This window comes from Cnephaeus nilssonii, assembly GCF_951640355.1.
Source record: "Cnephaeus nilssonii genome assembly, chromosome: 17".
Lineage (NCBI taxonomy): Eukaryota > Metazoa > Chordata > Mammalia > Chiroptera > Vespertilionidae > Cnephaeus > Cnephaeus nilssonii.
Genome location: NC_137088.1, coordinates 3122973 through 3150356, shown reverse-complemented (window position 1 = coordinate 3150356; position 27384 = coordinate 3122973). Strand labels below are relative to the sequence as shown.

At 51.6% G+C, this 27384-nt stretch overlaps 1 protein-coding gene across 1 annotated transcript; it reads left to right on the top strand.

Moving 5' to 3' along the window:
* On the top strand, nt 1–27384 carry ARL8B (ARF like GTPase 8B). Its single transcript, XM_079794526.1, has 7 exons — nt 1–276; nt 21488–21568; nt 23171–23244; nt 23750–23843; nt 24973–25040; nt 25279–25349; nt 26563–27384. The coding sequence occupies exons 1-7, from the start codon at nt 154–156 to the stop codon at nt 26610–26612; spliced, it is 561 nt and encodes a 186-aa protein (XP_079650652.1). The 5' UTR covers nt 1–153; the 3' UTR covers nt 26613–27384.

The following is a 27384-nucleotide window of genomic DNA, read 5'->3' as shown; positions in this document are numbered from 1 at the left end:
TCATATGACCCGCTCGGCTTCCTGGCTCGGCCGCCGCCGCCCGCCCGCGTCCGTCCGCCCGCGTCGCGCCGGGGCCCGCAGCCGTTGGGGGGTCGGGGCCGAGGCCCGCTCGTGTGGAAGCCGCCGCCCGCCCGCCCCGCGCCCGCCGCCGCCATGCTGGCGCTCATCTCCCGCCTGCTGGACTGGTTCCGCTCGCTCTTCTGGAAGGAGGAGATGGAGCTGACGCTCGTGGGGCTGCAGTACTCGGGCAAGACCACCTTCGTCAATGTCATCGCGGTGAGCGCCCGCCCGGGCCGCCCCTCCACCGGGGCCGGGCCGGGCCGCCGGCGGCTGCCGCGCGGGGGGAGGGCGGGGACGGCGGGGCCTCCGGGGCCGGCGGGAGCGTCCCGAGTGCCGGGCGCTGCGGTCGGGGCGCGGGGAGGGCGGACGTGCGCTCGTCTGGTGGTTACCACGCCGGGGGGATCGGGGCTCCCCTGGGGCTTGCTTGTGGGGGGGGGGGGGGAGCAGCCGAGGGGTTAGCCCCAGCCGGCCTGTCACTTCCCCGGGGGGTGGGCCTTGGCGAGCCCGCGGGCCCGGGAGCAGCAGGAGAATCCGGAGGCTCTGTCCGGCCGCCGCTCGGCCCCCGTCCTCCGGGCGCGGGTGGCCCCGGCTCCCGCGGGACCGAGATGAGCTGGTGGCTGCTGCGCTGGCCCCTGGACGTGCCGGGCAGAGGCGCAGCCAGTCCGGGCTGTGCCACCGCCTTCGGCTCTGCTTTTCAGGGTTCCTGTCCTCAAGCGGGGGGGATGGGGGTGGCGGGCGCGACGGATCTGCAGAAAGTTAACTACCTTGACAAACGGGGTGTGGGGGCGTCGCTTCCAAGAGGAGGGAGGGCACTGGGCGGGGACCGAGCTGATGCCCGGCCCAGGGGATGGGTGTCTGGAGGGGAGTCGCCCCGGGAACCCATCCACAGCGCGGCGTGGGTTCGGGAGCGACTGCGTGCAAGGGGTGCAGGGGCGAGTGTCCGATTCCGGTGGCTTGGCGGTTGCGGGAAGAAAGAAGAGGGGAAGAGCCTCGTCGATCTTTATTTAGAGCCCACGAGCTGCCGTGACTCAGTCTTCGCCGCGCCCGTCCGGCTGGTCCTGGCTGGTCCTCCTCGGGACGAGCTTGCAATTATTCCAGAGAGATGGCAGCGCTGCTTGCACCTTTGGGGTGACAGCTGGGGCCCTCACTTACTGGGAGGCTGGCCGTCCAACTGGTTTGCTTGCAGGAATGATGCAAACACGCTCCCTCATTGGAGAGAAGAGGCGGCATGTGACTGTGAGCCCTCGCACTAATGGAGCAAGGATGAGTAAGGCTCGGAGGGAGGCTGAGCAGCTTTCCTTTGAAGAACGGGGCCTATAAGTATAAGCAAGCTTACCTACGTGCTTGCCTCGCTTGGTGCTGTCTTTTCCCCTGGAGGTGACCGTGTCTCAGCAGGTGTCGTAGGGGGGAATGGGGCTCTAATGCCACTAAAATGAATGGGGACAACTTTGGGCTAACTCTCCCTATTAGGACCTTAACATACTTTATTTTTTTTAACATATTTTTATTGATTTCAGAGAGGAAGGAAGAGAGAGAGATAGAAACATCAATGATGAGAGAATCAATGATTGGCTTCCTCCTGCACACCCCCCACTGGGGATCAAGCCCACAACCAGGGCATGTGCCCTTGACTGGAATCGAATCCGGTCCGCAGGCCGACGACACTCTACCCACTGAGCCAAACCATCCAGGGCAGGACTTTGATATACTTTAATGTGCTGCGGGAAAGATCAGCTGAGTGCCTGTGAGCTCCGTTAACTGGGCATTCTTTTTTTTTTTTTTTTAATATATTTTATTGATTTTTTACAGAGAGGAAGAGAGAGGGATAGAGAGTTAGAAACATCGATGAGAGAGAAACTGGGGATGTTCCCGCAACCAAGGTACATGCCCTTGACCGGAATCGAACCTGGGACCCTTCAGTCCGCAGGCCGACGCTCTATCCACTGAGCCAAACCGGTTTCGGCAACTGGGCATTCTGTGATAGTCCCTGTCTATCAGACTTGGAGTCTCCTTACCCTTTTGACAAGACTGCATTGATGAGAAGTGTAGATCGGGGTGTTGCTACAATCAGTTGTGTGTGTTGCAGTGAAGCAGTTATGTCTGGGAAACCTCAACAGAACTTGAGCCAACCTTTGAGGGACTCAACCAGCGCAGCTTAAAATGAAGAGCGAGAGCTGTGAGCCAGGCAGCCCTGGGTTTGCATCTGGCTCTGCGCTCTGCAGCCTGTGTCCTCGTTGGTCTCTGCTTTCTCACCTGCGAAGCGGAGGTGATCATATGTTTCCCACAGAGTTGCTCTGAGGGGTGAGTGAAATGACGTGTGTGACCTGACTAGCATCGTGCTGCCCACAGAGGTGCTAGGTCAATGGTGACGGTGGGTTTCACTTGTCGTGGGTACAGCCCTTCCATGCAGAAACATTGAGAAGGGAATTAACTGGGGTCATGTCCTTCTTTCAATCTGTGTATCCAGCTGTGGGCTGCAGAAGTGGATTTATGGATTGAGGCAGGTAATCCCAACACATCACATCTCTCCCACCCGCATTTTAAAATTTACATTATTTTTAACAACAACAAAACTTCTGGGAAGCTGTTGAACTCAGAATGAACCAGTGGTTCCACTATTACTTTAACATTAGACTATTGACTGTGTATTGGCTAAGATGCTAGGGGGGAGATGAGGCTTCCGAAAATGTCATACTTTTTCTTTTTAAACCTCTCAGACTCGAATCTAATCTGTGATTCTCATGGAATATGTTGAGGGTGAGGAAAAGGTTAGTAAGTAAAGCTGATTTTACAGACTTTTAAATAGAAAGTGTGTCCAAAATAGTAAATCATGCATTATCTTTTTTTAAATCAATTTTATGTCCTTTGTATTTTGTATAAAATGTTTTATAGGCTCAAAAATACAGATGTGTTGAGCACTGTGTCACTTTTATTCAGATTCAACAAGTACCTTCTCAAATATGAGAAGCTTCCGGTGGCCGAAACCGGTTTGGCTCAGTGGATAGAGCGTCGGCCTGCGGACTGAAAGGTCCCAGGTTCAATTCCGGTCCAGGGCATGTACCTTGGTTGTGGGCACATCCCCAGTGGGGGGGGTGGGGTGTGCAGGAGGCAGCTGATCGATGTTTCTCTCTCATCGATGTTTCTAACTATCTCTCTCCCTTCCTCTCTGTAAAAAATCAATAAAATATAAAAAAATAAAAAAGAAAAGCTTCAGGTGAGGCCAATTTTCTTTGGGTAAAAATCCATCTTTTGTAAACATCAAATTAAAATTTGGCTGTATTTCTGTCTTAAAGGTTTAAAAAACATAACAGATGTTATTGAACTTACTCCAGTGGCTGGTGGAGCTGAAATACATACAGTAGGTTTGGTTCATTCTGAAATGTTGACTTACAGAGGGTGTCACTCCTAGAATGCACATTCTTGTGGCTTTAAAGCTGAAATGACAATTCCTTTTCCCTGATGTTCTGTGCAGAGGCACTTGATGTACATAGTGTGCTCTGTGTTAGACATTGAGAAAAGAGACGCCTCTCGTCTCTACTGCTCTGCATGGTGTCAGGGATGATACAGGGCCCGCAGCTCAATGTGCCGGCAGTTATTGCGTAATAAGTCATGTGCCCTATATGTGTAATGTATGTTGAGCAATCTTTATTTTTAACTGAGGCTTAGATGGGTCATAGGATAGTTGCTAAGAAATATTTAATAGGCTCTACCAAAATGTTATAGGGTAAGTTTTGTAGACATTGTGTATTTTTGAAATGAAGAGCAGTATAAATTTTTGTTTACATTTTTGTGACGTGTTATACCACAAAGGTTAATCCAGTGAAAAGTTTATTACTGCTGAGAATTAGGGAAAGGAAAATTTGGGAAGATTATAGAAATATTAACCTGGAATCATTTGTTTTGTTTGTTTTGAATCCTCACCCGAGGATATTTTTCCCTCCTTTGATTTCTAGAGAGAGTGGAAGGGGGAGTGAGAGAAACATTGACGTGAGAGAGACACACCAATCAGCTGCCTCCTACATGTACCCCAACTGGAGCTGGGGAACCTACAACCTAGGTCCGTGGTCGGCAAACTGCGGCTCGCGAGCCACATGCGGCTCTTTGGCCCCTTGAGTGTGGCTCTTCCACAAAATACCACGGCCTGGGCGAGTCTATTTTGAAGAAGTGGTGTTAGAAGAAGTTTAAGTTTAAAAAATTTGGCTCTCAAAAGAAATTTCAATCGTTGTACTGTTGATATTTGGCTCTGTTGGCTAATGAGTTTGCCGACCACTGTCCTAGGTGATTCCCTTGACCGGGAATCCAACCCAGGACCCTATAGTCCGAGGCCTGATGCTCTCATCACTGGGAAAAACTGGCCAGGGCATGGAATTATTTTTTTAAGAATTTGTAGAAACCTCAATTAAGTGGTCTAATTTTACCCTCATTTTATAGATGTAGCTAGGAGATCCAATATTCCTGCACCACAGAGCTAATTAATAGAGAGAGAAAATTGGAATCCAGGGCCAGTGCACTTTCTGCTTCTCCTGTCTGCCTCTGTAGATCCAGTTGAGGTTAGAATCACGGAGCTGTGAATTAGGAGATCTTAATCCTTAAAATCTCTTTATATATAAGTATGCTCCTCTTATGAGTCTGGATAGCATTATGTCATTATTTGGGGTAAGAATGGCAGAAGTAGTTCTTAGTGAAAATGTGCTGTGGCTCATTCTAAAGTTGAACAAGTCTGACCTTTACTGTGGACACCAGCCCTGCCCTGAGGGATTCTTGAACAGCTTGAGCTGCGGAGCCTGAGGTCCCGCCAGGGAGCCTCTCTTCAGGGTTCCTCCCCCTCCCCTGTCCCATCATATTTTCCCAGCAGACCCCGCACCCCCAAAGCCCATGTCTCATTAGCAAGCTGTTCAAGTGCAATAGTGCGTTTAAATACGGACCCAGGACATTTCACACCATAAAGCACTTTGCAGGTTTCTCCAAGATGAAGTGGATGGTCACTGAGCATGGATACAGAATGCATCTTGCACCTATAAAAATAGATGTTTAAGTGTTATTTTTAGAAGTTTTTTCTGATTATCAAAATCATACAGGGCCATTAGTAGACATTTAAAAAGAAGAGTGTAAAGTAAAAGACACCACCTACCCCCACCATCCAAGGTTGGCTGCTGTCAACATTTCAGAGTAGTTTCTTTTGTCTTTTGTAAATGCGTGTATCCAAATGCCCTTTTTAAGTTTTGAGATTATACCATCTTTTATGTGTGTATCCTGATTTGTTTTCTTTTAGTTACAGTGTGTGCATTTTTCTACATCTAAAACCACTTTTTCCATTTCTTAAGGCACTGTTTATTTTTTTCAGTTTTATTGAGAAATAATTGACATGCATCCCTGTATAAGTGTAAGGCGTACAGCATGATAGTTTCATTTACATGCACTGTGAAATGGTTACTACTTTGGGTTCAGCTAACATGTTCTCATATCTATCTATATATATATATAAAAGCCTAAGCGACTATCCAACCATTTGACTGGTAGCTATGACACGCACTGACCACCAGGGGGCAGACGCTCAACGCACAGGCATGGAAACATGGAACAGACTGATGAATATCAGAGGGAAGGGGCTAGGGGGAGGGCAGGAAGAGATTAACCAAAGATCTTATATGCATACTAGAGGTCCGGTGCATGAATTCGTGCACCAGTGCGGTCCCTCGGCCTGACCTGCAGGGATCAGGCCGAAACCAGTAGTCCAACATCCCCTGAGGGGTCCCGGATTGCGAGAGGGCGCAGGCCAGGCCGAGGGACCCCACCGGTGCACGAGTTCGTGCACCGGGCCTCTAGTAGATACAATAAAAGAAAAGAAAGAGCCCTAACCGGTTTGGCTCAATGGATAGAGCGTCAGCCTGCAGACCCAAGGGTCCTGGGTTCAGTTCCAGTCAAGGGCACGTACCTGGGTTGCAGGCTCCTCCCCAGCCTGGGCCCTGGTCGGGGCGCATGCAGGAAGCAACCAGTCAGTGTGTTTCTCTCACATCGATATTTCTCTCTGTCTTTCCCTCTCTCTTCCACTCTCTAAAAATCAGTGGGAAAATATCCTCAGGTGAGGATTAAAAGAAATTTTTTTTAAAAAGAAAGAAAGGAAAGGAAAAAAGTTCTCCTTATGATGAGAACTCTCGGGCTTTCCCTCAACAAGAGCAGTGTTAGCTGTAGTCATTATGTTGTATGTTAATTACATACCTACGACTTAGCCTATAGATGCAAGTTTGTGCCTTTTGACCACCTTCCTCCAATCCTCCCTCCCTCCACCCTCTGCATCTGGTAACCACAAGTCTGATTTTTTTTTTTCTATGTGTTTTGGGGGGTTTGTTTTGTTTTTCAGATTTAGTGAGATCTTCTAGTATTTGTCTTTCTCTGTCTAACTTATTTCACTGGGCATAATGCGCTCAAGGGCCATCCATGTTGTCACAAATGGTAGGATTTCTTCATTATTTATGGCTGAGTAACGGTCCATTATGTATGTACCACAAGTTCTCTGTGCACTCATCCGTCAATAGAACACTTAGGTGGCCTCCATGTCTTGGCTACTGTAACTAATACTGCTGTGAGATGGGGCGCGATGTCTTAATGCCTTAGTTTGCATTTCCTTTGGATCTCTTCCCAGAAGCGGAATATCCAGATCATATGGTGTTTTTATTTGGAATTTTTTGAGGATCCTCCATACTGTTTTCCATAGTGGCTGTACCGGTTTACAATCCACACCCAAGCCAGCATTAGCTATTTCTTGTCTTTTTGATGATGGCCATTCTAACAGGTGTGAGTGATCAATATCTCATTGTGGTTTTAATTTGCATTTTCTTAATGACTAATGATGTTAGGCAGCTTTTCATGTATCTGTTGGCCTTTCATATGTCTTTGGAGAAATGTCTATTCAGGTCTTTTGCCTGTTTTGTTTTAAGTATGTTTTTATTGGTTTCGGAGAGGAAGGAAGAGAGAGAGAGAAACATCAATGATGAGAGAGAATCATGTATCAGCTGCCTCCTGCATGCCCCCCACTGGGGATCGAGCCCACAACCCAGGCATGTGCCCCGACAGGGAATTGAACTGTGACCCCCCCTGGTTCATAAGTCCATGCTGTGACCGCCCCCCCTGGTTCATAAGTCCATGCTGTGACCCCCCTGGTTCATAAGTCCATGCTCGACCACTGAGCCACGCTGGCCGGGCTTGCCTGTTTGTTAATTGCCTTAGTAGCTGTTGGGTTTTGTTTTGTTTTTCATTTTGCTGTCGAGTTGTATGAGTTCTTTTAACATTTTGGATATTAGTCCCTCATGAGATACGTGGTTTGCAAATATTTTTCACCATTCCATAAGTTGTCTCTTCACTCTGTTGATGGCTTCCTGTGCTGTGCAGAGCTGTTTAGCTTGATGTAGTCCCTCTTGGTAATTTTTTATTGTGTTGCTGGTGCTTTAGGTATCATATTCACAAACTGTTACAAGACCCATGGCAAGGAGCTTTATTTCTGTTTTCTTACAGAGTTTCATGATTTCAAGCTTACATTTAAATCTTTAATCCATTTGAAGTTCATTTTTGTGAGTGGTGTGAAACGTGGGTTTCATTCTTTTACATGTGAACATACATGCGATGAGTATACAGTTATCACAGCATTGCTGATTGAAGAGCCTGTGTTCTCGGCTCTGTTGTCAATATTAGTGGACATATGTGCTTGGGTTTGTTTCTGGGCTCTGGATTCTTCCCATTGGTCTGTTTGCCTATTTTTATGCCAGAATTACTGTTTTGATGACTATAGCTTAGTGCCATGGTCGGCAAACCGTGGCTCCGCGAGCCACATGCGGCTCTTTGGCCCCTTGAGTGTGGCTCTTCCACAAAATACCACGGCCTGGGCGAGTATATTTTGAAGAAGTGGTGTTAGAAGAAGTTTAAGTTTAAAAAATTTGGTTCTCAAGAGAAATTTCAATCGTTGTACTGTTGATATTTGGCTCTGTTGACTAATGAGTTTGCCGACCACTGGCTTAGTGTATAGCTTGAAATCAGGAAATGTGATGTCTTCTGCTTTGTTCTTTTTTTCTCAGAACTTCTTTGACTAGTTGGGTCATTTGTGGGTCCCTATAAATTTTAGAAGAGAGTAAAACTGTTTTGAATGCCTTCATAATTAGTTATGGCACCTCTTGTGGATATATCACAATATATCTGATCATTTCCTCATTATTGGACATTGGTATCCGGGGTTTTGCGGTTGTACATCAATTCGATCTGCAGTTCCTGAGGATGGGTTCCAGAGTTGACATCGCTGGGGTCAAAGGATGTGAGTCTATTTCATATCAGATGGCCACTTTACTTCCCAGAAAACGCATTCCCGCTAAGAAGGTCTTCCGAACAGATTTCATATATAAGGTTGGACTTCAGTAAAGAACTTTGTCCTTTGATATTTTTAGGGCAAAACATATTTACTAGTAGTTTGTCGGTAAGGTGAAATACAGCAGCAGTATTTTAAAAGTATCTTATTAGATAACTAGAGGCCTGGTGCACATGCACCAGTGGGGTCCCTCAGCCTGGCCTGTGCCCCCTCGCAATCCGGGACCCTTCGGGGGATGCAGGGATGGGGCGGAACCGACAGTCAGACATCCCCCAAGGGGTGTAGTAGTGCGCAGAGCAGCAGGTGGCCAGGGAGGAGCTGAGCCCACGCCCGGGCCGGGTGCCATGCCGCTCCCGCTCACCCCAGCCTCACTGCGCTGCTTGGTGAGCTCGCTGAGCGGTGCTCCCGCTGTGGGAGCGCACTGACCTCCAGGGGGCAGCTCCTACATTGAGCGTCTGCCCCCTGGTGGTCAGTACGCGTCATAGCAACAGGTCGGTCAACTGGTTGACTGGTTGCTTAGGCTTTTATATATATATAAATTGCTGTGAGTCTGTGTTTAATGTTTTAAAAAGTAAACTTTGCAATCAAGCCATATAAATACAACTCATTTCCTTTAGCTATCACAGTCTAATTAGTTTTAACACTTTGCACTCACTTGCTTTTTTCTCGATTCCTTTATTCTAATGCTAACCGTGTCGAGTCACACTCGACATCCGAGTGCAAAAGGTTAAACTTACTGGTGGATTGCATTAGAGGTTTATCTTCCAGAATTCTGACATATTTCCATGTGATCCTTACCATGTGGGATGCTGGTTTTTTGGCATGGTGCGGGGAGTTAAAAAATATTCTTTATGAAATCAGAGTCTAAGAAGTCTGCCAAGTAGACCATTTTTGAAGCTATAGTATATGAATTTTTTAAGTTGTATGACTTGAGTATCATTTATAATTACAAAAATTGATGCATGCCCTAGCAGGTGGGGCTCAGTTGGTTGAGTGTCGTCCCATGTACTGAGAGGTCACAGGTTCGATTCCAAGTCAGGGCACATGCCCTGGTTGTGGGCTCAATGCCCAGGTTTCGGGCTCCAACCCCAGTAGGTGGCATGCAGGAGGCAGCTGATCGATGATGTTTCTGTCTCATCGATGTTTCTATCTCTCTTACCTGTCTCTCCCACCGCCACCCAAATAAACAAAGGGGAAAAGGGCCAGGGGCTACCTTAAAAAAAAAAAAAAAGACACAGTTGAGGACAAGAAATTGTGTTGGATGAAGGAGAAAACGAAAGGCTGGAGAAGTCGATTGAATCCGCCCCACAAGGCCGCTGCGGAGCACGGGAGCCGCTGCAGGGTTGTCCGAACTGAGGACGGCCTGTGTTCAGAGGGTGGGTCAGGGGCAGTGCAGGGACTGCAGAAGGGAGGTGATTGCAAGGTTGTGACAAAGGTCTGTCTGGCTGAGACAGGAGGATGAGGACGTGGAAAGACGAGCGTTATTATGGGAGTAGAGTGGGTACAGTTAGCAGTTGGATCAGAGGTGCAGGGCAAAGGGGAATTTGTAGTCTAAGACCTTTTTAAGGACTTGAGTGAGTGACGGGGAATATGATTTTGCGATCAACAAGTAGCGGGGACGGGGTGGAGCAGGGGGCTGTGGGGCAGCAATGTACTCTAGTTAATGCTGAAGGGATGCTTGCTCGGGGAGGGCATTGATGCTGAATTTGGATACAGTGTGACCCAAACTGAGAATTAAATGCCATCAGTGCGTATCGCTATCCTCCGGCGGAGTAGGAGCCGCGATGTACGACAAGCCGTTGAGCATCCAGCCCTGGTTTCTCCTGGGAAGACCGGGGTGTGGGGTGTTTGCCTCGCTGCTGCTGGTTGTTCGGCGCAGGACTGAGCGGGCTGTTCTCTGCTCCTCGCGGCGCCGGGGCTGACTTGGTTTCCCTGTGGTGCGGGCGCCTCAGTGGTCCTAACCAGGCCTCCAGGCGGCTGGGCCGGGGCCGTCCTGGGCTCACGCTCCCTCGCAGCCCTGGGCGCCTTGGCTCTGATCGAAGAGCCTGTTTCTGGGTTTGTGGCCTGTCTTTCTGCTGAGAGGGGAGTGTGGGAGCTTGAAGACGGCGAGCCTGAATAAAGGATGGCCGATCTGGGACTCCGGTGCTGGGAAACACGCGATAGTGTTGGCTTCAGAATGTCAGTGTCCTTTCTTGTCAGGTTACCTCACTGATACCTCACCGTGTGGTGGAAAAGACAGTGTGACGCTCAGTCTTCCTGTTCCGGCGGCTGTTGGGTGTCTGCGCACAGACCCACTCGCGGTCTGCTGTGGGTTGGCAGTGTCAGAGACCGCACCGTGTGAGACAGACAGGAGGCGACTGGCACCTGCGCCGTGGTGTTCTTAAGCTGTGACCACGAAGGTCGCTCCTGACAGCCTGCCATCCGTCAGAGGATGTTTCCTGGGTCGGCCACACAGTCCTCGCCGCAGTCCACTGCGGGCGTGCTGGCCGTCGGGGCAGCCTGCCGGAAGGCTGCTGTTCGGTGGGTCCTCGTGGAGGGACACTTGCTTGCAGTTGCTGGTTCGGGCGTGGCCAGAAGAGACTGACTCTGAGTTGGCGTTTTGCTGCTTAGGCTGTAGACCAGCCGTCGCCAACCGGTGGTCCGCGAACCACTGGTGGTCGGTCCGTGAGGTCCGAAAGGTTGGCGACCGCCGCTGCAAACTCCGAGCCTCGTATTTATTTGCGACCTCTCAGTTGACCATCAAGTCGGTATTTTGTTGTTGCTGTTGAGCAAGCTAACATTCACTGCAAGCTTCTGCTCAAATGGTGACCTTGCTTCCTACCACCAGCACCGTAAGCGCCTGGAGCGTGCCACTGCAGGAGAAAGTGGCACTGGGGCTTTGGAGTTCAGACCTGGGTTCAAATCCCAATTAGGCCACTGCTTAGCTGTGTGTGACCTTGTGACCTTGACCTCAAGTTTCCTATTCTATAAAATGAGGTCAGTAAAGTGAATGGTGTTATGCTGCTATCATCACTATTATTATTAACTAGAGGCCTGGTGCATGAAATCCATGCACTGGGAGGGGGTGGGTCCCTCAGCCTGCCCTGCATCCTCTCACAGTCCGGACCCCTCGCTCCTTACCGCTTCCACAGAGGCGGGAGAGGCTCCGGCCACCGCTGCTGCTGCTCTCCAGCCATGAGCCCAGCCTGGCTTCTGGCTGAACGGCACTCCCCATGGGAGGGCACTGACCACCAGGGGGCAGCTCCTGCATTGAGCGTCTGCCCCCTGGTGGTCAGTGCACATCATAGTCAATTTTGGTCAATTTGATGTTAGGGTTTTATTATATAGGATAGGATAGTCTAAGTCAGTGGTTGGCAAACCGCGGCTCTTTGGCCCCTTGAGTGTGGCTCTTCCACAAAATGCCACGGCCTGGGCGAGTCTATTTTGAAGAAGTGGCGTTAGAAGAAGTTTAAGTTTAAAAAATTTGGCTCTCAAAAGAAATTTCAATTGTTGTACTGTTGGTATTTGGCTCTGTTGACTAATGAGTTTGCCGACCACTGGTCTAAGTCAGCGACACGTATCCTAGCTAATAACAGTGACGTGGTCTTGCTGCAGTGGTCGCGTATAACTGGGAAACATTCTTGTTGCTCCTGCCTCTTCCTGGACTCCTAATTGCCTGCCAAGCTCCCCGCCAGGTGGTAACAAGTGGGGGTACCGGCAGCTGCTGAGTAAATAATGATGTTAGCATCGAGAAGGCTCTGCAGTTTGGAACCTGAGCAGTGTACAATGACTCAGTATTTCAGACTGCCGTCATTTCAGAGCTGAGTGTCAGTGTGAAGCAGTGCTGATCACACTGATGGGCCATGGGGTGCTGAGTGTTTCTTCAGAGGGACTTGGCCATGACAGAGAACGTGGTCAGACGGCGGCCTTTTCTAGCCACACCCCTACTGCCAGAGGCGCTGGCAAGCGTGGAGGCAGAGGTGTCCACAGCTGTGTGAACAGAGCTCACAGATGGCATGAATTCCCGTCTTAAATGATTTCAGGGAATTAGTCACTTCAATGTTTTAAAAGTAAACAGTTACTAAGCACGCGTGGGGGAGGCACAAAGCAATCCACATGAGGTTGTTAGGGCGGGTGAGGTTGTAGATCTGGGAGGCAGAAAAGGCTCCAAGCGGCAGCACAGGCTGACAGATGACCCCCGTTCAGGGGATCCTGGTGGCGCCGTTCGCTGCCTCCGGGGCTGGCGCGCAGACACGGTCTTGCTTCCACCGCTGCCGCCGTGGGTTCCTAGACTGGTCTCCACGGTGAGGCGGGAGGACTGCCTGTCTGTTCACGCCAGGGGTGGGGATGGGGGTGCTGGTAGCTTCCTTCATCCTCCAGGCAGAGAGGAGAGCAGGTACCAGCCGTGCGTGCTGTCACCTGGCGTGAGGCGTGACGCGCTGGGATCCTGGGTGCATGTGGAGGACCTTCCACTCCTAACGCCTCAGGGTTCTGAGGAGCAGTAGGAGTCGTGGGTTCAGGTCTCAACGACGAGGCGGGTTCTGGTGGCTCCTCAGTGTGTCGCTGGCATTCTCATTGCCGGCCTGAGCGGCCACCCGTGCACGTGCGGCTCCCGCGAGCAGGACGCGGTTTCCCTGGAAGTAGAAGGAGGCGCCGGGGAATTGTGTGAGATGTTCATCCCAGTTAGGTCTGCCCAGCCCGGAAAACCGCCCCGTCTGACTTCCCGCAGAGAAGTGGAGCTGATCGGGAAGCAGAAGGGGTGACACCGAGGCATCGAGCGAGTCCGCTCACTGCCCGCAGGCGTCCTGTCCCCGGTTAGGGGTGTGGCACAGAGCGAGCCGGCCCGGCCTCCCTGGTCGTTCTCGTGTAGAGGTGCCAGGGCCGCGGCATGTTGGCACCTGCTTTCTGTGCAGACTGCCGTGAGCTGGGTGCTTCTCTGGGGGCCGGGCACGTGGATTTTAAAGTTAAGCTCTCCTGTTGGCTCTTCAGGAGCTCAGCCTCCTGCCTAAGTCCCGGCACGTGGTTCCTGTCCTACATTCTGGGTCCGGGGACGTTGGGGCAGGTTTCCAGGCAGCTTAGCCCGGAACCGGGGTCGGGGTACAGCCAGAGAGAAAAGGCGCCCGAGGGAAGCAGCTCTGTGCGGAACCGGGACTGGTCTGGTCTGCAGTTTGAGGCCGGAAGAGACGGTTCTGGACCCCAGGAGACTGACTGGTGGGTCCCTGCCGGGACCTGACTCCTCACCTTGCCCACCAGCGTTTGGGTGCACAAACTGACAAGACGACTCCACAAGTGGTTCCTCAGTCAAGGACTGTTGTTCCCCAATCACACCCAGACCGTCCGCTTCCACAGCTCGGCCGTGGACTGGCGTCAGCTCTCTCACCGGTGATGGATTCGTACGTCCTGGCCCTGTCTCATGTCATCGGACTGCTTCAGAACAGTGTGTCAGCCTTTTGAAATTGTAAACTCTCTCTTGGTATCAGGGTCATACTGGACTCAAAACGAGTTGGGAAATGGACCTGTTTCTTCTGTTTGGGGGAAGGAATTAGAATTGGTGTCATTTCTATTTAAAACGTTTGGCAGAATTCATCTGTAAAACCGTCTAGGCCTAGAGATTTCCTTTTAAAATTACTAATTCCCTTTCTTTTCCCCCCAGTCTTTTTATTAAGTTGTGGTTTAACATAACACTCAGTTTCAGGTGCACAACATAATGACTTCATATTTGTATGGACGGCAAAATGGTCACATGGTGAGGCTAGTTAACGTTCATCACCTCACATAGCTACAGATGTTTTTTCCTTGTGACGAGAACTTTTAAGATCAACTCTCTTGGCAACTGTCAACTATGCAGTACGGGACTTATAACTGGAAGTTTGTACCTTTGACCCCCCCCCCCCCCCCCGCCCTTTACCCTTCACCCCTCGCCTCTGGCAGCCACCAATCTGTTCTTTGTATCTATGAGTTCAGTGTGGTTTTTTTGTGTGTTTTTTTAAATAGATTCCACATGTAAGTGAATGTACCTGTTGGCCATCTGTAGTCTTCTTTGGGAAAATGTTTCTTTTGACCCTCTGACTATTTGTTAATACTTTTTTTTGTTTTGTTTTGCCATTGAGCTATTGGATTGCATGAGTTCTTTATATATTTTGGATACTGGCCCCATATCAGGTAGATGATAGGCAAATATTTTCTGCCATTTAGTAGGCTGCCTTTCCATTTTATTGATTTATTTTGCTGTTTGGAAGCCTTTTAGCAGTTTGACATAGTCCTACGTGTTCGTTTTTGCTTTTGTTGCCATTGCTTTTGGAATCAGATCCAAAAACATCTCTAAGACCAGTTTCAGGGGACTTACTCCCTGTTCTCTCCTGGAGTGTTGTGGGTTCAGGTCTTACCGTCAGTCTCTAACCTTTCTGAGCTCGTTGCTGGGTGTGGTGTAAGACAGTCGTCTCATTTCATCCTTGGACTGTGGGGTGTTCTCAGCACCATGTATTGAAAAGACTGTCCTTTCCCCCATTTTACCTTCTTGGTTCTTTGTCCTAAATTAATTGACCATATAGGGTATAGCAAATGTAGGTTTACAGTTGTGAGTACTTGAAACAGAGTTTACTTTCGTATTACTTATTAATTATTGTATTTGCTATACAGAAACTCTAAACCTACTTTTGCCCCACCCTGTGTATGTGTGGGTTTACTTCTGGGCTCTTTATTCTGTTCCAAATATTGCTTTGACTATTCAGGGTTTCATTTCTTTAATAGATTTCTGAATAGTCTATTCAAGTTTTTCTCCCTGGGTGAGTTTTGGTAAATTGTGGCTTTCGAGGATTTCGTTAGAGTTGTTGAAATTATGTGCGTAGCGTTTATCGTATTTCCTTATCTCTTTAATATTGGTAGGGTTTAGAGATAGCCCTTTTTTCATTACTAATATCGGTATTTTTATCTCCTGTTTTCTTTTGTCAGTTTATCCATCTTTTTAGAGAATCAGCTTTTGGTTCTATGATTTTCTTCTATGAATTTTCTGTTTTCAGTATTATTAATATTTACGGCTCTTAAGATATTCTTTTAGCATTTTTTTTTATTGCATTTAGAGGGGGAGAGAGAGAAATGTTGATGTGAGAAACATCGATCACCTGCCTCCTGCACGTCCCCTACTGGGGATCGAGCCTGAAACCGGACATGTGCCCTGACCTGGAATCAAACTGGTGACCTTTTGGTGCCTGGGACAACTCTCAACCAACTGAGCCACACCGGCCAGGGCTGCTCTTTAAGTTGTACAGTATAATGAATTGACATTCATCTATTATGAATTGATTATCACAGTAGTTACTTTAACATCCATTATCTAATATAAATTCAAAAAAAAAGAGAAACAGAAAAGGAAAAAAAGGTTTTTTCCTTGTGATGAGAACTCTTAGGATTTTACTCTTAACACCTTTCAAATATACCAATCGGCAGTGTGAACTACAGTTATAGTGACACTAGTAGCCCATTTGCAGGAAAAATCCTGCAAGCGGCCACTGTGGCCGCATGCGCTGCCGCTGCCGCCGCTGTTGCAGCCGCCGCGCCTGCACCCACACGCCTCTGCCACCCGCCCCGCCGGGCTTTCCCTCTGGCAGCCATCTTGCTTTCCGCTTTTCCTCCGTCTTCCTTCTAAGTTGTCTTCAGCCTTCACTCCTCCCTCCCTCCGCATATGCAAATTAACCGCCATCCTTGTTGGGTAATTTGCATACTCACCCTGATTGGCTGGTGGGCGTGGTTTGGGCGTAGCGAAGGTGCAGTCAATTTGCATATTACTATTTTATTAGGTAGGATGTGTTCTTTCTCTCGTTTCTGTGTTCTAACACACACTTGAGTCTGCGTTTCTGAGCACCTCTTTAGCTGCACCCCACAGATTTTGATGTTTTTTATTGAGTTTAAAATATTTTCTAATTTTCCTAGTCATTCCTTTTTGACCCATAGATTAATTATATATAATCAAATATTTTATTTCCAGGTACCTTTGTATTATTTCTAGCGTAAATCCATTAGCGTCAGAGAACACATTCTGTGTGACTTGAATTCTTTTAAGTTTGTTAGGTTTTGTTTTATGGCCAGAATGTAGTTTATCTTGAGTGACTGTTCCACATTCACTTGAAAAGAGTGTGTATTGTGCTCTCTTTGAGTGCGGTATTCTGTACATGTCAGTTAGGTCCCGTGTTTCTTAAAGGGCCATGGCGGTGGGCCCTTGGCCTTCGTGGGAAATACAGCCAGACATTGAGCGGCTTCCCCAGTTAGCAAACCGTGTATTTGCTAGGGCTCTCCAGCGCCGACTGGGGAGAGGGTCACTTCACACTGTCCGGCCTCATCAGAATTCCTGAAGGTCGAGCGACCTGCCTGTGGGGGTGGCCCCGAGCGGCTGGCAGGGGACGCGCCCTAGGAAGTAGTCCCAGACCAGCAGCTGCGCTGCCCTTCGGCGTGTCTGGATCTGGGGTTAGTGGGGCTCCTGACAGGCACAGCGAGCACAGAAAACAGCACTGGGGGCGGCTGGGAAGGGATCCCTTCAGGAGCGGGGTTCGCAGGAGGGAGAGTGTTAGGCCCCTCGTTGGAATTGTGGGTTTGAGACCATTTTAGTCCTCAAGAGTGGTCTTTGGAGAGGAGGTTGCTGCAGAGCGGCTCTCTTGGTGTCGCAGACAGTGAGGGTCATTGAGCCGCGACAAATGAGTTGAAGTAGAATGATAGCAGGCTCTTAATTAGTAGGTAGAGACTCCCTGTGCCGTTTGCTTTATAAAAAGTCCTAACCTAGCGGATTTTCATGTTATATTCCGTGTTCATAGCCTGATGTCAAAGAAAACTGGAGACTTGCACTCCGTGTTCCTGTTACCCAGAAAGAACTGGGTTCAAGTCCATGTTGCTGCTGCTTGGGGTGTTGTATATCCTGTCGGTGTGAAGAAAACCTACAGCAGTCAGCTTGAAAGTAAAAACTTTGCACCCCCAGTCCTGCCAAGATAAGCCTGGTTGCTTGCCAGATTACTGTAAATTTCACAGCAACAAAAAGACAAAACCAAAAACCCTAGCAATGTCACAGTCAACCTGGAGACTGCTTCCTTCCTGGACCCTGAGGGGTCAGGAGGGTCCTTCCCGGATGGAGGTTGATCAAGAGCCCGCTGAGGGCATGGGCAGTGCCTGCGGGCCTCGTAGGCCCCGTGCAGCTCAGCCGTGAGGAGTTAACGTTGCGTCTGGGGCTGGAGTGGGTCTCCTCGGGGGTGAAAGGATGCCATGCCGTGTCTGCTGAAGGCCAGCTGCTTGGGAGCAGAAACTGCTCTCTGCAGGAGCTTTTGAGACTCAAAGAAGGAAGCGAAGCCGAGGAAGGGAGTGGCGAGCGCGGGCGATGGAGATGGATTGGGCCCTGGCCAGCAGCAGCTGTGCGGGATGGGGCGGGAGGGAGGGGGCGGCCCTGACATTGAACGTTGCCTGCCACTTGGTTCTGTGTGGTGAGTACTGACCCCTCAGTACTTCCTCCCAAACCAGCAAACCCAGCGAGTTAGAGAGACTTATTTAACTCTGATTAATAATCGTTAACTGCCCAAATGAGTCTTAACATTGGCTTTTAAACTGGTGTCGGTGGGAAGGAATTTTGTCTGTAGTTGGAAGTAAGTCCGGGTTTGCACATAAGGCTGGAGAACAAGTCCTTTTCTTTGGGGAATTACTTCAGGAGCGAGTGTTCAGAGTGTTCTGGATTAGGAGAAAACGGGCATCATGTGATCCTTGAAACGCTCCTGCAGCTGATGCCGACCAGAGGGGTCCGCTGGCTTGTGCACATCAGAGCCCAGCGAGGCGGGCGGGAGTTCCCGCAGAGACGGAGGAGTTCCTGCACAGAGAGGGGGGAGATCCCGCAGAGAGAGGGAGGAGTTCCCGCAGAGAGGGAGGAGTTCCCACAGAGAGGGAGCAGTTCCCACAGAGAGAGGGGGGAGTTCCCGCAGAGAGGGGGGGGAGATCCCGCAGAGAGAGGGAGGAGTTCCCACAGAGAGAGGGAGGAGTTCCCGCAGAGAGAGGGAGGAGTTCCCACAGAGAGAGAGGGAGGAGTTCCCGCAGAGAGAGGGGGAGGAGTTCCCACAGAGACAGGGAGGAGTTCCCACAGAGAGAGGGGGAGGAGTTCCCGCAGAGAGAGGGGGAGGAGTTCCCGCAGAGAGAGGGGGAGGAGTTCCCACAGAGAGAGGGGGAGGAGTTCCCGCAGAGAGAGGGGGAGGAGTTCCCACAGAGACAGGGAGGAGTTCCCACAGAGACAGGGAGGAGTTCCCACAGAGAGAGGGGGAGGAGTTCCCGCAGAGAGAGGGGGAGGAGTTCCCACAGAGAGAGGGGGAGGAGTTCCCGCAGAGAGAGGGGGAGGAGTTCCCACAGAGACAGGGAGGAGTTCCCACAGAGACAGGGAGGAGTTCCCACAGAGAGAGGGGGAGGAGTTCCCGCAGAGAGAGGGGGAGGAGTTCCCGCAGAGAGAGGGGGAGGAGTTCCCACAGAGAGAGGGAGGAGTTCCCACAGAGAGAGAGGGAGGAGTTCCCGCAGAGAGAGGGAGGAGTTCCCACAGAGAGAGGGGGAGGAGTTCCCGCAGAGAGAGGGGGAGGAGTTCCCACAGAGACAGGGAGGAGTTCCCACAGAGACAGGGAGGAGTTCCCACAGAGAGAGGGGGAGGAGTTCCCGCAGAGAGAGGGGGAGGAGTTCCCGCAGAGAGAGGGGGAGGAGTTCCCACAGAGACAGGGAGGAGTTCCCACAGAGAGAGGGGGAGGAGTTCCCGCAGAGACAGGGAGGAGTTCCCACAGAGAGAGGGAGGAGTTCCCACAGAGAGAGGGAGGAGTTCCCGCACAGAGAGGGGAGAGATCCCGCAGAGGGAGGGAGGAGTTCCCGCACAGAGAGGGAGGAGTTCCCACAGAGAGAGGGAGGAGTTCCCGCACAGAGAGGGGAGAGATCCCGCAGAGAGAGGGAGGAGTTCCCGCACAGAGAGGGGAGAGATCCCGCAGAGACAGGGAGGAGTTCCCGCAGAGACAGGGAGGAGTTCCCACAGAGAGAGGGAGGAGTTCCCGCACAGAGAGGGGAGAGATCCCGCAGAGGGAGGGAGGAGTTCCCGCACAGAGAGGGGAGAGATCCCGCAGAGGGAGGGAGGAGTTCCCGCACAGAGAGGGGAGAGATCCCGCAGAGAGAGGGAGGAGTTCCCGCACAGAGAGGGGAGAGATCCCGCAGAGACAGGGAGGAGTTCCCGCAGAGACAGGGAGGAGTTCCCGCAGAGAGAGGGAGGAGTTCCCACAGAGAGAGGGAGGAGTTCCCGCACAGAGAGGGGAGAGATCCCGCAGAGAGAGGGAGGAGTTCCCGCACAGAGAGGGGAGAGATCCCGCAGAGGGAGGGAGGAGTTCCCGCACAGAGAGGGGAGAGATCCCGCAGAGGGAGGGAGGAGTTCCCGCACAGAGAGGGGAGAGATCCCGCAGAGGGAGGGAGGAGTTCCCGCACAGAGAGGGGAGAGATCCCGCAGAGGGAGGGAGGAGTTCCCGCACAGAGAGGGGAGAGATCCCGCAGAGAGAGGGAGGAGTTCCCGCACAGAGAGGGGAGAGATCCCGCAGAGACAGGGAGGAGTTCCCGCAGAGACAGGGAGGAGTTCCCGCAGAGAGAGGGAGGAGTTCCCACAGAGAGAGGGAGGAGTTCCCGCACAGAGAGGGGAGAGATCCCGCAGAGAGAGGGAGGAGTTCCCGCACAGAGAGGGGAGAGATCCCGCAGAGGGAGGGAGGAGTTCCCGCACAGAGAGGGGAGAGATCCCGCAGAGGGAGGGAGGAGTTCCCGCACAGAGAGGGGAGAGATCCCGCAGAGGGAGGGAGGAGTTCCCGCACAGAGAGGGAGGAGTTCCCACAGAGAGAGGGAGGAGTTCCCGCACAGAGAGGGGAGAGATCCCGCAGAGAGAGGGAGGAGTTCCCGCACAGAGAGGGGAGAGATCCCGCAGAGACAGGGAGGAGTTCCCGCAGAGACAGGGAGGAGTTCCCGCAGAGAGAGGGAGGAGTTCCCACAGAGAGAGGGAGGAGTTCCCGCACAGAGAGGGGAGAGATCCCGCAGAGAGAGGGAGGAGTTCCCGCACAGAGAGGGAGGAGTTCCCGCACAGAGAGGGAGGAGTTCTGCAGAGAGGGAGGAGGGCCGTCACTGGAGGGAGTGCCCGCACCCGGTCACAGGTGAGCTGCGCTTCCAGGGGGTGTTGAGGATAAAACCATTCCTCGTGGTGGCCCTGGTCGGCGCTGGTCACTGGTCGTTGCGTCTGGTCCTGGTGTCGGCCACGGTGCCCTTCATCTGGTTTCACTGCTTCTCAGTAGAGCGTTCCTCTTTTGGGGTTTGTCGGTGTTTTCTCCGGACGAGGGTCAGTTCCTGCGTTCTCCGCTGGCACACTGCACCAGGCACATGTGTCCCTCGGTGTCCTGTGGTGTCACTCTGAGGCAGGGCTGTCGCTCTGAGCCTCGGTGATGGGATTCGGATTGCCCGGGTTCGACTTCTCACTGTGACTCCAGCGCCCCTCCAGCACTGGCGGTCTGTGGGGAGAGACCCCGTGAAGGCCACGGGATACCCTGCTGCCCAGCAGCACTCCCCGAGACCTGGCATCCGCTTGCCTTCAGTTTTAAGCGCTTCACAGCAAAAAAATAAAAATGTAAAAAGTTGTTATTCTTCTTACTAATGTCTCTGGAATATAAGAGCAATATTATTACCAGAAATTCCACATATTAGAGACTATAAGGCACCATCATGCTGCCAACTAGGAAAGTGAGTACTGGTAGCCTGGCTGGCGTGGCTCAGTGGTTGCACATCGACCTGTGAACCAGGAGGTCACGGTTCCATTCCCGGTCAGGGCCCAGGCCCAGATTGCGGGCTCGATCCCAGTGGGAGGCATGCAGGAGGCAGCCGGTCCATGATGCTCTCATCAGTGATGTTTCTCTCTCTCTCCCTCTCCCTCCTCTCTGCAGTCAGTCACAATATATTTATAAAGAAAGAAAAAAAGAATGAGGGCCGTGAGGCCGTGGCCCCCCCGGAAGCGAGCTCCTCCGGGGGGCGCAGAGCCGTGCTGCGAGGCGGATGGCTGCTCTAACCACGTCTTCTCTTCCTCAGTCAGGGCAGTTCAGCGAGGACATGATCCCCACCGTGGGCTTCAACATGAGGAAGGTGACCAAAGGCAACGTCACCATCAAGGTACGTCACCCCCCCTCCGTCCGGGTCACCAGCAGGTGCAGCCGGGGGTTCCTGTTGGGAGACTTTTTGCGAGAGTGTTTGCAGTTCCTAGCTGACGAGCGGCCTGTGCCCGGGGCGTGGGAAGGTCCTCGCTCTCGTCCTCAGAGCTGCAGGGGGCGCCCGCAGAGCACTGGGCGCTGGCAGAGCCACTGTCGGGGTGGGTGGTCCTGGGAATGAACCCTCTTCAGAGGGTGTGGGACATGGGGTCGGTTCTTTCCTGAACAGTTGTGTGTAGAAAATGAGTAATTTAGTATATTTGGGCAGCAAATACGGTAACCAGTTTTCCCTGTCTTTACTTCTAAGCCTTAAAATTGAAACTATAACAAGGGGAACGTTTACTAATTTAACGTAATTTTGTTTTTAGTAGAAGCCTGAATCCTGACTGGGGGCTGTCTGGGAGCGGCCCTGTTTCAGGTGGGGGTTGGTTTGGTTGGCTCAGTGGCTCATGGGAGTCTGCTCCTAGGGCCTGGCCCCTGTGGCCATTTCCCCAGTCCGTGGGCCCCAGCCGCTGGTCACTCAGCTCCCGTGGAGCTCATCCGATGCAGCTCCTCGCTGCTCATGCAGGTGCTCCCACGCGTGTTCGCAGGGCCTGCCGCTCAGCGGGAAGCCTTTTGAGGGCAAATACCATGACGTGGGCCCCTATGTCTGGAATAGGAGGCCTCATAACGGCATTATTGGGGGTAGGGCTTTCATGTGGTAAAATTAACGTATGTAAGAAAAACACTAGGTAGGAATGTTGCCTATGTTGTTTACAGAATTATTAAAAAAGATTAGGCATTAATGTATATATCTAGTCAGACAGTTAAATGTTAATAGATTCTGAATGAACCGTTTTCTGTCTTGGCATTCAAATCTGGATGGTGCGTGATCCTGGAGATTCTAAATGTTATGTCAAAGGTATACACAGTAGTCCCTTATCTGCTGTTTCAGCTACCCCCGGCCAACCACTGTCTGACAGTATTAATGGGAAATTCCAGAAATAAACAATTCAGAAGCTTCAATTTGTGCCACCCCACTCTGTCCCACGCGGGGCACGAATCGTTCCTTTGTCTGGCATATCCACACTGTATGTGCTACCTGCCCTTTAGGCACTGATAATTGTCACAGTTGTTCTGTTTTATTATCACTTATTGCTGTTCATCTGACTGTGCCTAAAGCACAAGTTGCACTCATCATAGGCACGTACATAGAGGAAAAACGAGTAAAGAGTTCGATACTGTCCGTGGTTTCAGGCATCCACTGGGGGTCTCGGAACATACTCCCTGCAGAATGGGAGGACTACTGTATTTTCAATATTGGAACTTCATTGGTAAACAGGCAAAACACGCATTGCAAAAAAACTAAATCTTTGCTCAGCGGAACTTGTTAGGTTCTGTGTGACATTTTAAATGTGAGCTTCGCGTTTCGAAGGGGCCCCAAGAACTTCAGATTCAGAGCTGGCCTGAGCTCAGGTTTCTCAGAGGGATGTGGCTCGTTGTGGAAAGAGCCGTCTGCCTGGTCTTCCTCCTCCCGCGCACGCGTGATCTGAAATGTCCGTGTTGAGAGTGTCTGTCTTGCTTGCAGATCTGGGACATAGGCGGGCAGCCTCGGTTCCGGAGCATGTGGGAGCGGTACTGCAGAGGGGTCAATGCCATCGTGTAAGCCCTTCTAAAAGCCCATTTAGGGGGCGGGAGCGGGGTGAGGGGTCAATGGGGGAAAGGGGGAACAAGTCAATTTAGGTTTCAAGGAAAAGTGATGTTTTTAATACTACTTCCAAAGCCTCCGTTTTTATTTTCAGTAGTAATAGTCGTTCTTAGAAGTTTCTTAGTGTAATTCATTAACTTGAGACTTTAAAATACCTGATCGTAGAATGAGAGTCTTATTTATGTTTTTGTTTATGCTTCTCTATGCTAAGGAATATAATTCTGTTACTATCATGTATTAACTCCTAAGACGGTCTATTTAAAAGTATTTTGGGGTGCTGAGCTTTTTATCTAGGATTTTATTTTTTTTCCCCATATCCTTTCCCATCTCTCCCCACCCCCTCCCTCTAGAGCTTTATTTGATGAGCAGCTTCAGTGGTGTAAATGTTAACAGTGAACATCTGTAATGTTAATGGTGACCATCACAGAATGTGGCACACTGAGATCATGTGTGTTTCAGTTACATGATAGATGCTGCCGATCGCGAGAAGATAGAAGCCTCCCGCAACGAACTCCATAACCTTCTAGATAAGCCACAGCTGCAGGGAATTCCGGTGAGTATGCGGTGCTCGCTCTCACCCCTCGCCATTCACAGCTAATGTTCCTGCTGGCTGACGTCAGCGCCGCACCGGCTGTTTTCCTGAGCGCCTGCCATGTCCCGGGCGCTGCGCCGCTTCTCCTCTCCTTCCTGGTCGTTTATTAAAGCCCCGGGAGCCGGAGCCGCCCCACCCTGGAATGGTCAGACGGTTGTCTGAGTCCTGACTTCAGTGTAAGAACGGAGTGAGGTGGAGGAGGACCACAGGCGCAGCATGGGGAGCGGGGGCGGCTGTCCTGCAAGTGACTGCAGAGAGGAACAGCCCCCGACGCCGGGGACTGGAGGGCAGGCGTGGGAGCATCCCTGCGTCCTGGCCGCAGCGTCAGGTGGAGGTGGTGCCCTCGGGTCAACGAAGGGATGTTGGCAGAGGACCAGCTGCAGCCTCATGCGAGTCCGTGGGTGTCAGACACGAGGTGTAGCCCCCGCGTTACCCTCACAACCACTGCGCGTGGTGGGACCCTCCTTAAACGCGGCGGTTAGCGCTCAGGCCACCTGGCCGCGGGCATGTCGCACGCCAGGTCTTGCATCTGTGTCTGTCAGACTTTGAAGCTGCTCTTTTCCTTCCGCAGTAAAAGCCAGGTGTACACGCCCGAGTAAAGGCAGGTGTACACGCCCGAGTAAAGCCAGGTGTACACGCCCGAGTAAAGCCAGGTGTACACGCCCGAGGAAAGCCAGGTGTACACGCCCGAGTAAAGGCAGGTGTACACGCCCGAGGAAAGCTTACGTACACGTTCACATAATTAATAGCTTACAGATAAAAAATGGTTAGAAATTGTTTCTCCGCCCCTGGTTGTTAAGATCACATTTTGGCAAAGACTTGTTGAGAAATAGCAGAATGCACACGTACACTTAGTTTAAGTAGAAGTTGGCAGCCACGTGCTAGATAAAGGCATCTCCGTGGTGGGAGTAAAAATAATGCTGATGTGAGTGATGAAACGAGTGAGCGAGGCCCGCAGTTACACAGGTGCTTTACGATTACGGCGGGGGGGGGGGGGGTGTCCCATCTCATTCAGCACCACACGGACGAGTCTGACGGCTTCTGTGGCATTTCCTCGTTACGTTCACTCTTAATATCTTGTCTTTTACAGGTGCTCGTCCTTGGGAACAAGAGAGATCTTCCCAATGCCTTGGACGAGAAACAGCTCATCGAGAAGATGTATGTCTTGCGCGTGAGGGGGGCGGTGGGGTGATGGTTCTGAGCTGCCCGTGCCGTTCGCCCGGCTCCACTCAGCGGCGGGCGAGCCGTGGCCAGGGAGACCCTGGCTCCAGAGGAGCGAGCCCTGGCATTTCAGCAGTGATCCTTCCGCTCCGGGATAAACAAGTAGAACTGAGCAGAGTGAGGAGGCTGGCGGCTGCTCGAAGGGCGGGCTTACTCTTCATTCTGCTTCTTCCAGGAACCTGTCTGCTATTCAGGACAGAGAAATTTGCTGCTATTCCATTTCTTGCAAAGAAAAGGATAATATAGGTAAGAAGTGGCAGGTGTTTCTGGAAGGAAGGGCTACCCCGGAAGGGGCATCTAATGGCATTTCTGTTCATTGTCCCCTTCTGTGTCTGGCTCCTGTACAGAGCCCTGCGGCTGCGGCTGCGGCTCAGGAAGACAGTGGGCGCCGGCGCCGTGGCGGCCGGTGTCCCGAGTCCGGCTGCGCTGTGAAGGCAGCGGCTGTGGCCGCACTCGGGTTAAGCAATGGGGTCCACTTGGGGTAACGTGCTCAGACCTCGCACCCAGCTTTGCTCTAGAACACAGTGGCATTCTGGAATAAGACTTCACGAAGGGCCCTAAACATTGTTTTCATCGATGGGACCGGCACATGACTGCCTGTGTTACCCCCTGTTGGCGGGTGACCCCAGATACCCTGTCCCTACTTGGAGTCTGTCCTGATGGCCTAGGCCCGCCACAGCCAGCACCACACCCTGGGCGGCCGGAAACAGTTTGTTCTTTCAAGGTCAGGAGGCCGGATGCCCGAAGTCCAGCAGGGGGCGTGCGGGAGGCAGCCCGTCAGCGGCTCTCATGCTTCTCCTTGGCCTCCTCCATCCCCTCAGCCTGCCTTGCTGCCGGCCTCCGCGCGCTCCTGTCCCCGTGGACAGCTCTGAGCTGGCAGCCCTCCGCGGCGTCCTCCGGCTGCTCGTGTTGATCTTACTAAATAAACTTGGTTTCCCTGCTTACAATGCTCCCACACCTTGCTGTAGACGTGGGAGTAAACTCCACGTTTCTTGGTGCCTAGAATGGCACTCACGGCTGTCTGGCTCCCTGTAGCCCTGTGGGTCTCCGCCCAGGCCGGTGTTGCTCCCCGGGGGACACGTGGCAGTGCTGGGCGACATGATTGGTTGTCACAACCGAGGGGGCGGGCGGAATGCATTTAGTGGTAAAGGTCATGGATGTTGCAAAATACTCTACCGTGCCCAGCAGAATCTCCTTCCTTCCTCCCGGCAAAGCATTAACCAGCCCAATGCCAAGGGGGGGGGGGGACCTAGCTTTATCAGTGAGGGCCCCCACCCCCACCCCGCCCTCTGCCTCAGCCTCAGCCGCTTCCTATCACTTACAGCCGCTCAGAGAGCCACACGTTTCTGGTGGCAGGCGGCCCGGTGTGTGCTGGGAATTGGCTGCGTTTTAGATACTCTCTCTGGTGTTTAGTTTCTTCACTTCAGTGTCTTAACGCCTTTTTCCCCTCCCTCTTTAGATATCACACTTCAGTGGCTTATTCAACATTCAAAGTCTAGAAGAAGCTGAGAAGCGGCCCCGAAGTCTTCCGGTCCTCCTGGCTCTGACCCTAGAATTGCTGTCCGTCCCTCTGAAGTTCTTCCCGGAATCCGGTCCTTCCTGAACCCAAGAAACTGCCTGTCAGAGTTCATTTCTCATGTGCACTGCGGAGCTGTGTCCCAACCTCCCCGAGCGTCAGCCAGAGGTCACGTGCCGTCGGCACAGAAAGCTTCCTGCACACACACCGTGTGTGGGGCTTTTTAAAAACATACTTTTGACCATCTTAAATCAAGAAAATTGCATATTTCTGTTCTGGTCTTTCTGGGCCAGATTTTATATTGGTTTTCGGTAAACGTCTATCTATTATATTATAGTCCAGTAGCTTAACCTGATACTGACTTGATACAGCATGAAGTTTCTAGTGCCACACACAGTACTTAGAAAGCCTGTAGCCTGACCCACGTGGGGGTAAACATAACGTCTACACGTCCCACGATGCATGTGAAATGTGTGACTGCACCTCGGAGTTGGAACGGCCTGGGGGGCTGAGCGAGGCACCGGCCCACGCCCCGGGTTCTGTTCGCGGTGAGACCTTCCGTGTGGGCTTCCACTCTGCCTCGGGCCTGCTCGCAGGGCGGGCCTGGGCGGGGCTGTTTGTATCTGTCCGGATCATTACTTCCCTGTTTTCCTTTTTTGCTGGTTCAACACACTTTTTTAAGGGGTTGGGAACTGAAGATTTTCTCAAAAGCTTTCATGAATTTAGAGCATTCCGGCCAATATAATAAAACGTGTGGAGATCTCA

Coding starts and splice junctions, on each gene's coding strand:
- ARL8B (XM_079794526.1), top strand. CDS start 154: ATGCTGGCGCTCATCTCCCGCCTGCTGGACTGGTTCCGCTCGCTCTTC. Junction 277..21,487: donor CCTTCGTCAATGTCATCGCG/GTGAGCGCCCGC, acceptor TCTCTTCCTCAG/TCAGGGCAGTTCAGCGAGGA. Junction 21,569..23,170: donor AAGGCAACGTCACCATCAAG/GTACGTCACCCC, acceptor TCTTGCTTGCAG/ATCTGGGACATAGGCGGGCA.